Below are 11,812 nucleotides of genomic sequence, written 5' to 3' on the forward strand. Positions count from 1 at the left end.
TCTATTATTTATTTATTTATTCATTCATTCATTCATTCATTCATTTATTTATTTATTTATTTTCCTCTCTTCGGCTGAACCAGTGCTTACAGGGACTTAAATGATAGCTTGAAATTTTTTCAAGTCTATCGTAATACTGTATAATACTCACATAACATACAATAACGCACATTGAAAGTGTCAGGGTAACTGGGTAACCATTCCTCCTCTCTAATACTGTGAACATGGTGGACAAAATCCACAGTTCAAGGTTACAGTTGTTTTAGTCTAAAAATTCCCTTTTGTTTCCTTGTAGTGGCAGGCAGGTTCGTTGCCGGGCCACTAAACCTTCGTGCCAAGACAAGATACTCACTGAAGACTAGGTTAATAATTGATTAACTGAAAAAACAGCAACCCAAAACAGAAAGTCAAACCTTCAAAACAACAGTGTAAAGTCCTTGTTTGGCCAGTCAGCATCCAGGTACTCACTCCAGAATCAGTGTCATACTGCCGTTCACTCACAGAGCTTGAGTGTTTTAGTAAAGAAGAATGTGCTGTAACTGCTACCAAAGGTGTCTACTACATACTGACTTGATTGTGTGAATACTTTATTAGGCACTAACTAACTGGCACTTGTTATTTCATCTCTGTTCTCCTCAGGTACATGGACTTCTTCCCATTCCCTTCCAATGTCAGCACAGATTTCATGTTTGAAAAGAGTGCCAACTACTTTGACACAGAAGTAGCTCCTAAGAGAGCTGCTGCCCTGCTTCCCAGAGCCAAAATCCTGGCAGTGCTCATCAACCCATCTGACAGAGCTTACTCCTGGTACCAGGTGAGAACCATCACCTACACTGCAAGATCACCCACTCTGCTGTTATCAGACCGTATGTAAATCCAGTACTGTGTCAGTATGTATGTGGCTCCTTAAAGCAATTGAAACTCCCTTCACTGTTTTGTGTGTGTGTGCATGTGTTAATTGACCACAGCACCAGAGGGCTCACCAGGACCCTGCTGCCCTCAACAACACTTTCCATGCAGTGTTGACTGCAGGCCTCTCGGCCCCCAGGGACCTACAGGCCCTTCAGAGACGCTGCCTTCATCCCGGGGCCTATGCTACTCACCTGGAGCGCTGGCTGCAACACTACCAACCCAGCCAGGTAACAAACACTGGAGCAGGTGGATGATAGTCTGTTCAGCAATGTCACATTCAACAACTGGTTGTCATTTGTGTATTTTTACATGGAAACAATGTAATATTATTAATGCTTCACTTCACAAAGCATTTTTATGTTCAATGGAAGTCATTTCGGTGTGTTTAATTTCTGGATGTATTCCCAGTTATCAAGGTTGCACTTACATACTGCCTTCACAAATGGATCCCTTCATTGCAAAAAACAATTTTAAATAGTGAACTCATTGAAACAGAGAACAGAACAGACAGAAAATTTGAAACACTGGTCAATATTTTCAATGAAGCTAAATCTCTGTAGGAATGGTGAAACATTAGATTAGCCTATTTCTGAGATAAGTCCCCACCAATAACAAAACATGAATCTTAAGCATGTCTACTTTCCAATTTCCTGAGGAAGACCTGGTGATAACATTGTTGGTGATATGACAGTGGTAATTCTACTTGCAGTAATAATTTTTGTAGGGGAATCAAGTTAATTTAATGTTGCATTCGTTAATAAAACGACAGGGAACCAACCCTCCTCAGCTAAGAAGGATTTTATTGATTAATTCTAATTAAATGCTGATGTAGTGATAACGAATGAACCAACAGTAGATCACTGTGATAATCTGAAGCTTAAACTCTTGATACAGGGCTCGTTTATATCCAGCTCAAAAGGACACCGCCTGACCACGTGTATATATATATATATATATATATATATATATATATATATATATATATATATATATATATATATTAGGGCTGTCAGTTTAATGCGTTACTTAGATTAATTAATTATGCTGCAAATTAACGCGCTATAAAAATTAACGCAATTAATCAGGAGTGGCAAGTCAATGTGCACGCATTTTAAATTTGGCCCTTTGAGTGATCCGTAGGCTGCAGTGGCAGGTCGCATCCTACCTGCGTCACTAGTCAAAAGCAGGGTGACAACAGACATGGATGCGACACCGGAGAGCGAGGCAAGCCTACTTGGACCTTTGAACGGCAAGTTTATTTATAAAAAGAACAAAGACGGGACTATTAACAAGAACGCAGTGATTTGTACCTTGTGTAAAAAAGAATTTTCCTATCACCGTAGCAGCTCCAGCCTGAATTATCATTTAAACACTAAACATGTAGTTGCTGCTAGTGCCGCTAGTGCTACCGGGAGCTCACTCCGCCAACCCACACTTGCTGAGTTAGGAAAACGAATGAGCAAAGCCACGACAGAAAAACTGACAAACTCAATCGCAAAGTGGGTTGCTGCTGATTGCAGGCCGATTTCAATCGTGGAAGACGAGGGCCTAAAAAAGACGTTTCAGATAGCGTCATCTGAATTTTTCATTTATGAAGCACACTTCACCAATAAAAATGTGGATATCAAATCTTCTCTTCTTGGTGTATTCAATTGATTAGTCATACACTACAATTTTGTAATGTCCTAGAATTCAAATTCTTTATTTGGGGACCTTTAGCAGATATGAGATTAAAATGCGATTAATTCGATTTGATTAATTCTTTTAATCGCCTGACAGCACTAATTATATATATATATAGCCTCTTGCAGAGCCTCTCGCAGCGAGCAGTCATTCACATTTGAATGAATCAAATCTCACACAATTTAACACTGTCAATAAACAGATGACAAAAAAAAAATATTTGGTTACAAAAAAGCCCCTTCAACAATCCTTTCTAAGGGATCAAAACAGGGTGCTACAAGATAAAGTGCACATCATTGTAAACTAGGACTCAGGCTATAGTGCAGTTAAACCATGGCTTAAACTTTCCTTTCTAAAGTTTCCTTTCAACATACAAGCAATCAGACTATACTGCTCTTCTGTTTACTCACCAGAGGCTTATCAACCCAGCCTCTTATTTCTCTCCAGAAACAATGAACATTACTTGGCTATGGCTGCAGTAAGCTTGTTCTTTGTTGTGGTATCCATATGCCTCTGTCAAAAGCCATCCATTGTCGTCTGGCAATGGATGGCTTTGGCAATGACGCCGTTAAAATTGATTTGCGTTAATGCGTTATTTGAACGCGACAGCACTAATATATATATATATATGTGTGTGTGTATATGTGTGTGTGTGTGTGTGTGTGTGTGTGTGTGTGTGTATATACATATGTATATACAGTACAGGCCAAAAGTTTGGACACACCTTCTCATTCAATGCATTTTCTTTATTTTCATGACTATTTACATTGTAGATTCTTACTGAAGGCATCAAAACTATGAATGAACACATGTGGAGTTATGTACTTAACAAAAAAAGGTGAAATAACTGAAAACATGTTTTATATTCTAGTTTCTTCAAAATAGCCACCCTTTGCTCTGATTAGTGCTTTGCACACTCTTGGCATTCTCTCGATGAGCTTCAAGAGGTAGTCACCTGAAATGGTTTTCACTTCACAGGTGTGCCCTATCAGGGTTAATTTGTGGAATTTCTTGCTTTATCAATGGGGTTGGGACCATCAGTTGTGTTGTGCAGAAGTCAGGTTAATACACAGCCGACAGCCCTATTGGACAACTGTTAAAATTCATATTATGCAAGAACCAATCAGCTAACTAAAGAAAAACGAGTGGCCATCATTACTTCGGAAAATTGCAAAAACTTTAAATGTGTCCCCAAGCGGAGTCGCAAAAACCATCAAGCGCTACAACGAAACTGGCATACATGAGGACCGACCCAGGAAAGGAAGACCAAGAGTCACCTCTGCCTCTGAGGATAAGTTCATCCGAGTCACCAGCCTCAGAAATTGCAAATTAACAGCAGCTCAGAACAGAGACCAGATGAATGCCACACAGAGTTCTAGCAGCAGACCCATCTCTAGAACAACTGCTAAGAGGAGACTGTGCGAATCAGGCCTTCATGGTCAAATAGCTGCTAGGAAACCACTGCTAAGGAGAGGCAACAAGCAGAAGAGATTTGTCTGGGCCAAGAAACACAGGCAGTGGACATTAGACCAGTCGAAGTCTGTGCTTTGGTCTGATGAGTCCAAATTTGAGATCTTTGGTTCCAACCGCTGTGTCTTTGTGAGACGTTGAAAAGGTGAGCGGATGGATTCCACATGCCTGGTTCCCACTGTGAAGCATGGAGGAGGAGGGGTGATGGTGTGGGGGTGTTTTGCTGGTGACGCTGTTGGGGATTTATTCAAAATTGAAGGCACACTGAACCGGCATGACTACCACAGTATCCTGCCGCGACATGCCATCCCATCCGGTTTGCGTTTAGTTGGACGATCATTTATTTTTCAACTTGACAATGACCCCAAACACACCTCCAGGCTGTGTAAGGGCAAAGGGGCCAACAAGTGCTAAACACCTCTTGGAACTCCTTCAAGATTGTATATATATATATATATATATATATATATATACACACACACACACACACACACACACACACACACACATACACACACATCATAAAATATATATAACAGGTTGACAATAAGGATGATGAAATATGAACAAGTTTATGGTCAGGATTATACATGTGTATGAGAAGAGGCATATAGCTACTTTATGTAAATACAATATGAAATCCTTTTTTTTTTTTTTAGAATTCAAATTGTTTAATAATTATGCCCCATTATGTGGAATATAATGTCCCATTATTGTACATTCTCTGAGTGTCCCACCAATCAAAGAGTTGTAATATTAGTAATTTCACTAAGACAGTAATCCAGAGAAAAAAAGGGAGATTAAGTCAACAGAGCAGAGCTGAAATGGAGGCTGGTGCCACAGCAGCCCCTTTCCTTTACTGTCCATTTCTCAACACGTCAGTTGAGTTGCAAAAAGCATCAACTGCCTTCTCCCTGCTGCCTGCTGCCCCAGTACACAAAATCAAAGAAAATAGCACAGGCCATGACAGACTGGTGAAACATCCTCTTCATGGTGCTGTAGACACTGAATGACCAGAGGAGAAAGTAGAATAGGCTCTGGCTGTTCTTGTACACGGCTTTGTGTTCTAAGTGCATTCTGACTTGTTGTCAGGTGTACTCCCAGGTACAGGTAATGCTGCACCATGTCCATGTCCTTCCCTTTGCTGTGGATTGAAACAAGCATATCGGTTGTTTGCCACCTGCTGAAGTCCACCACCAATGCCCACAATTGCAGAATCATCACAGACCTTCTACAGGGAGCAGGACTTGGAGTTGTATATGAAATCAGAGAGGACTAGTTTGGTCCAAACAAATCCAAAATGAAGAATTCAAATAAGAGGAAATGTATTGACTTCTTTCTTCTTTCTTTCTTTACGTGGAAGCAGCTTGTAGTCCCTTCTCTCATTACAATATCACCTACCACTGTCCAGATACAAGTTATGTATGACACTGACTCCGTGTGTGCATGCGTGTGTGTGTTTTAGTTGCACATCGTGGATGGGGCCCTGCTGCGGTCCAACCCAGCACTACTGATGGAGGGAATCCAGAGATTCCTTGGTGTCACTCCCATCTTCAACTACACCCAGGCTCTAATGTTTGTAAATGCACACACACACACACACACACACACACACACACACACACACACACACACACACACACACACACACACACAGTATGCACACTTAACAGACAGTTAAATCCAGCAATTGTCCCACATAGTGTACCATGTGTGGAAGGTGTTTTACTGTGTTGTGAAAGTACCAACTGTGTATCTGCAGGTACGATGACAGCAAAGGTTTCTGGTGTCAGCGAGTAGAAGGAGGTCGAACCAGATGTCTCGGGAAGAGTAAAGGCAGGAAGTACCCAGAGATGAGTTCTGAGGTATACCTTATAGTGTCATCACCTTACTGACTTTATGGCTTAAAACCTGTCCATTACATTGTAAACCTAGTAGCTTTCACTGTACACTCTGATCAGCATATACCTCAGCTTGATTTATAGTGACAAATCTTTGTTTTGCTCAGTCTGACGCTGTCAGTGCTTCTGTGTCACTATAACAGTACAAACTGGGATCTGTGATGTAACTATGTATTAAACAGGGTTTTTAATAGGTGCCTCTGATGTTTATTTCTTAGTTCTTGTGCTTTTGGAAATTTCAGCAGATCAGATAAAATGAGCAAATGTTGCATCTTATTTAATGTGGTGCAACATTAAAATGTACAATTGCTACAATGTAAATGATCAAATCTTGTGACATCTTGGCCTGTTCTAAGGCACACTAGCACCCCCTTATGGAAGCACTGTAGTAAAGCACCAAATGCAGATTAAGTCCACTGCTGAAAATAGTCCCTGACAAATACACTATTTCCTCCTGTTTTAGGAATGGTTGTAAAAACGAAAGTGTCCAGCTGTTTTAAGAAGTAACTGAGCCTCTTGTGGGCTTTATTTTTTGACAATAAGAAAAATACTGAATAACATAGAATTATCCCTTAAAACATCAGCAGCCAGTGAGTAAACAGAAGAGACTGGCATTATTGACAACACTCGACAAGCCCCTTGTGCAAAGAATATCATTGCATTTTCAACTTCTGTATGTTATATCAAATAATTTCTTCTGTAGTTCTGATCTTTGACTGATATCTTGTCATCTGTGTGTGTGTGCATGTGTGTGCATGTGTGTGCGCGTGCATGCATGTGCACATACACATGCAGTCACGTGCCTTTCTGGCAGAGTACTACCGTGAGCACAACATGGAGCTACTGCATCTGCTGAATCGTTTGGGCCAACCGCTTCCGTCCTGGCTTCGCCAAGAACTCCAGAGCACGAGCTGGAGCTGAAGCTACATGCTCACACAGAGATGCCGGAACTGAAATCTGTGGATGAGCCAACACTTGGCTCTGTATTAGATTGGACTAACTGATCTGCAAGCAACAGCAGCGCACACTAAGACAGTACAAGGCAAGATCTTTCTGTAAGTGTTAGTCTCTTTTGGAGAAGGATCCCAATCTCCCTCCAACTCCTGATTTGTTGCCATCCTCCTGCGTGCACTGGACAGCCCTCAATCTTTGTTGATGTGTGTTCGTAGGGAGCTGACACTGTATACGTCAGTTTGAAGTGGATCCCGAGGGCTGGGTGACCAGCAGGCATAAAGAACAGGTCAGACAGCCTTAATGCAAGGAGAGAAGCTCACAGGATGAGAGTGTGGATGTGAGTGTATACAGAATGAACACACACAGACAGACAGACACACAAAAATCTCATCTCTCCAAAAGAATGATTGTAAACCAGTTAATTTTCAAAAGCAGTTGTATATGTTAGGTGTAAGGGGCATCTGGGAAACAAACTGGCCAGCAGCCTGAAGCAGACAGTACAGAAAGACAGTCCATACCAGGGTCCATATTTGTCTGTTACACGCACGCACGCACGCACGCACGCACACACACACACACACACACACACACACACACACACACACACACACACACACACACACACACACACACACACACACCTACCTGCAGGTCAAGCCAACATGGTGATGCATTTCCTTTTACCCAACAGTTTTCTAGTCTGTTTACTGTAGAAACAGACATTTTAAGAATGGATTCAGCAAACATGATGACAGGTCAATGTAAATATAATGTTTAGATTCGGTACTTGACTAAAACTCAGGAGTGATCCAGGCTCTGCCCGACACTAACATCCTGTCAGGGAAACAGCTGTCAGTGAGCAGCTTTATGATACTTTGTTCACTATTCACTAAGGTAAAGATGGGTTTTGAATGATAACAGACTGTACTTACATTTGCTATGGTCTACCTACATTCTCCACTTTTAAATTTAGATCACCTATATACTTGTTAACTTACATAGCACAGTTTTTTGAAAATAGCCTATCCATGTTTCAGCAAATGGAGTGAACCAAACAACAGACTGTTGAGCAAAGGTTGTAGGACTGGATGATACCAAGCTGAGAGGACAAGATTAGTCAGCAAAAAAAACTGAAATATGTACAGTCCACAAGTGTAGTTGAATTTTCCAAGAGACAATGCGTTTTTACTTTTGAGGACCATTATTACTAAATGAAAACGGTCCACATTATATTTACCAATTAAATGAAATCTATAGAGGCTAAACCAGTGACTCTCAAACTTTTTTGTCATGCCCCCCTTAGGAAGCCAAAAAATGTTAAAAATGTTTATGTCCCCCCCATCCGACAATTTTTATCATTCACAATTATGGGGGAAGCAATTAATAAAAAGGATCCTCTCAACTTTGTGCCCCCGCTTGCTGTTTATTGTCTGGTAGCTGAGATAACTCGGATGACATCATTGTGACATCATCAGAGTTATTTTCTCAGACTTGACGAAGCTCCTCCACAATGATAGAAGACATAAAAATGTTTTCACAGATGCAAGGCTAGTCATGACTAGTAGATTGAGTTCAACTTCAAAATTTAGAGTGATCCTGACTTGATGTGATCATGCAGTACAGCCTTGGTCCAAGCCCATGTGTAACCTAGTGGGCTGTGTTTTACTGTGAGAGGGGGCCAGTCAGTAAGAGCACCACACCTTCAGAAAAGAAAAAGAAGCATGTCAAATATCTTCTGAAAAAACAACGCAGATGGCTACACACCTCACCCCATACACACACTGACACACTTGTCTCCATGTGAGGACAGTAACCCAACGAATGTCAGTGGACAAGAGAACAGACAACAAACATCGAAACTAGTATGGAGATGAATCAGAAGCTGCTGTCTTGTTTTCTTTTTGATTTGTATAACTGTTTAAAGGGCACTGTATCATCTCTAATAAATACATAGGGAGGTTGGAAATGATGGCTCTTGCTTTTTTTTTTTTTTTTTTACCTACCCAGTCGAGAATTGAATGGAGGATCTTTGAGCTGTAACCACTGAACCACTGTGCTACCAAGTTAAGTTGATTCATTAATGATTAGAAAGGGAAATAAAATTTTGTGCTCTGCTGCCACATGCTGTATAGCACTGGAGGTCACACGATGATATTCCCAAGAGGTTCCTCTGCTGGTTTATGCTACTGTTAAAACAGGTTTTCACGTTGGCATTTAAAACTGGTCTGTCAGCGACTTAACAGCTCCTCTCTGTGTGCAGCCTGCTAAATGTGATTGTGTAGGTTTGTGAAATTGTCATAAGTCAGTTCCAGGAGATATTTTGCATCAAATGGGTGAAGAATTATGGTGTTTTTCTGTGTTAACATATTATGGAGTTGATAAGTTGGTGTATCAAGCTTGTGCAGGATGCAGGAACAGTCTACACTGTAGCTGATGTTGTTTCTATGATGATAAACTTTTTTTCATAACCACATGAACCACAGAGATCCCCTGATAAGCTGGAGAAAAGCCAGTGGAAGAACATGATATGCACTTTGGGCAAGGAATGTAAAGTTATTGTCTTCATAACATAAACAGAGGGTTCCTTTGTCTCAGTGCAGACAGAAGAGACTGGCATTATTGACAACAATAAGGTCATGTGTTGTACTTTACTTGCACTTTGATTTCATTGCATCCAGGTTAAAAGAATCTCCTTTTAAACTAGCAAAGCCTGAAGAGGCAAGTCTGTAGAGCACCACAGTGCTGTTGGAATCGGGAACACTGACAGCAGTGATCACACAGCAGAGCAGAGAGTGGGACATAATGAAAGAAACAGTTTGAGGATTACCATCCAAAATAACTACACACATGCACTGAAGACACAGAAATATACTTAAATAATATTAAACGCTCATAAATCGCAAGTAAATAACATTGTACTGCAACATACACACAGCTGTTCCAAGAAAGTCTTAGCCTTAATCTCTGCACAGCTGTTGTTTGCCAACCTCCAACAGAGACACACACACACACACACACACACACACACACACACACACACACACACACACACACACACACACACACACACACAAAGATGAATTCTTATATCCCTAACACACACATATACTTGCAGTATCACAGCACTCTAATTCCCTATTGGAGTCACTGGGGTCATGAATAATGTTTCTAAGATAATTCACAGTGACAACATTAACATTAATGCACCAAGACCAGTCATTAAAGACATTTACATGAATTTTGAGCAAATTGCAAGGATAAGTATTCAAAATTGTGATAAGTGGTAGATTAATTAATTGGGCAGAGTTTTAAGTAGTAGTATGTGAAAAGCCATAGACAACAGCTATTTTCAAGATAGAACTATGCTCTAGATCTACCTCATCTTGCCATGTTCAAAGTTAATTGTGTCATATTCCAATGTTCAGCTTAACATTAACCAATGCCACAGATTCTGCTCCTCTGAATGTTCTTAAACGCCTGCCTATACATAGAAGCAGCTATATGTGAGGTGAAGGTCTACTGGCAACTCAGTGTGTATGCGCAGTATGTGTTTAAGAGACAGATTGACAATTTACCATGCAAAAATGGCATTTTATTTCCAGAAGACAATAATGTTCCAAGTTGTAAACTTCCTGTCCACCATGAAGACAACCTCAACAAACACATCAATCAGATAGAGGAAAAAGACACAAACACACAAAGGGGGAGGGAGAGCCAAGGACACCATGCAAACAAGGGAGAAAGACAGAGAGAGACACAAAAGGAGAGGCTGAATCTTCTGGAGGATGAAGATTCATAACCAAAACAAGACAAGAGGGACCAACAACGAGAGAGAGAGAGAGAGAGAGAGAGAGAGAGAGAGAGAGAGAGAGAGAGAGAGAGAGAGAGAGAGAGAGAGAGAGAGAGAGAGAGAGGTCGCAGGATGAGTGACGGTCCAGCAGAGAGAAGCCAGAATATAAAGACAGTACAAGGAGAGAGAAAAAGGCACACATGCTCATGTGCTTTTGCTTTGCTGTATTCTTGACAAACCTGGACTATAACTACGATGGTCAGTAAATTAATTGAAGCTGTGACACACCTGCTGGAAGGATGCAATTAAAGGATAAACAACTTTACCAAATTTTAGCTTTTTAGCTTTAGTTTAGAAAAAGGCAGTCTTGGTGAATCCTTTAATGTGCTGATCAAAGAGTCTGTGGGAATCAAACCTAATGCCAAGATTCTTAGCTGTTAAATTCTGAGAACTCATGCAGTTGTTGAGAGTTACTGTTGCTTGATGTAACTGCTGTCTATGTTTGCATATTTTGGAAGGATCATTTCCCTTTACAGGCACTTACAGCTGAGTATCATCAGTGTAGCATGACTGTATAATTTGGCCAGGAAGTGAAATATACAACCCCACTTCCAAAAAAGTTGGGATGTGTGGAAAGCATAAATAGCACTGACCAGGTTTTCCAGACAAAGTCGCAAGAGAGAAGCATACATTTTGTATGAGCAGAGGATAACTGGGATTCGGCATATGAAATTGCAGTACTGATATTACAGAAGTAGCTGGACATGAGAGACTAATTTTGTATCTAAATATTTCCAGGTGGCTGCTTTAGGCTATAGTGTCAAAATGAGTGGTCCAATTTAGATTTTTGTCATTTTTATTCCAATATCCTGTAGGTCTGCTTTAGAGCTTGTGTTTCTTCAGTAAACCATGCTGTAGACCTCTTCTGCCATCTTGTTTTGGTTGAAAGAGCTGTAACTGAATATTGAAATCACCAGTAATTAAAATCGAATAAGAATTAGTAACATGGACTGAGATAAAATCTCCAAATTATTGTAAAAGTTGGAAATAAGGGTGAGGTGGTCTAGAGGGTGACACAACGTGGAATATTAGGAGTGTGTTG

General features: G+C 40.6%; 3 protein-coding genes across 6 annotated transcripts in view; 2 read left to right on the plus strand and 1 right to left on the minus strand.

Moving 5' to 3' along the window:
* The window catches only part of ndst2a (N-deacetylase/N-sulfotransferase (heparan glucosaminyl) 2a), a 71,711-nt gene extending 62,822 nt beyond the window's left edge, over positions 1–8,889 (plus strand). For all 3 annotated transcript variants that reach the window (XM_070977146.1, XM_070977147.1, XM_070977148.1), the window contains 5 exons: positions 640–814; positions 969–1,139; positions 5,531–5,640; positions 5,828–5,930; positions 6,762–8,889. In XM_070977146.1, the coding sequence (XP_070833247.1) occupies positions 640–814; positions 969–1,139; positions 5,531–5,640; positions 5,828–5,930; positions 6,762–6,887 (685 nt within the window). In that variant the 3' untranslated portion in view covers positions 6,888–8,889. The remainder of the gene's footprint in view (positions 1–639; positions 815–968; positions 1,140–5,530; positions 5,641–5,827; positions 5,931–6,761) is intronic.
* The window catches only part of LOC139340971 (transmembrane 9 superfamily member 2-like), a 369,464-nt gene that overhangs the window by 277,218 nt on the left and 80,434 nt on the right, over positions 1–11,812 (minus strand). The gene's annotated exons all lie outside the window — the stretch shown is intronic.
* The window catches only part of zswim8 (zinc finger, SWIM-type containing 8), a 425,535-nt gene that overhangs the window by 198,321 nt on the left and 215,402 nt on the right, over positions 1–11,812 (plus strand). The window lies entirely within an intron of this gene.

The sequence above is a fragment of the Chaetodon trifascialis genome, chromosome 13 (genome assembly GCF_039877785.1).
Source record: "Chaetodon trifascialis isolate fChaTrf1 chromosome 13, fChaTrf1.hap1, whole genome shotgun sequence".
In the NCBI taxonomy this organism is placed as follows: domain Eukaryota; kingdom Metazoa; phylum Chordata; class Actinopteri; order Chaetodontiformes; family Chaetodontidae; genus Chaetodon; species Chaetodon trifascialis.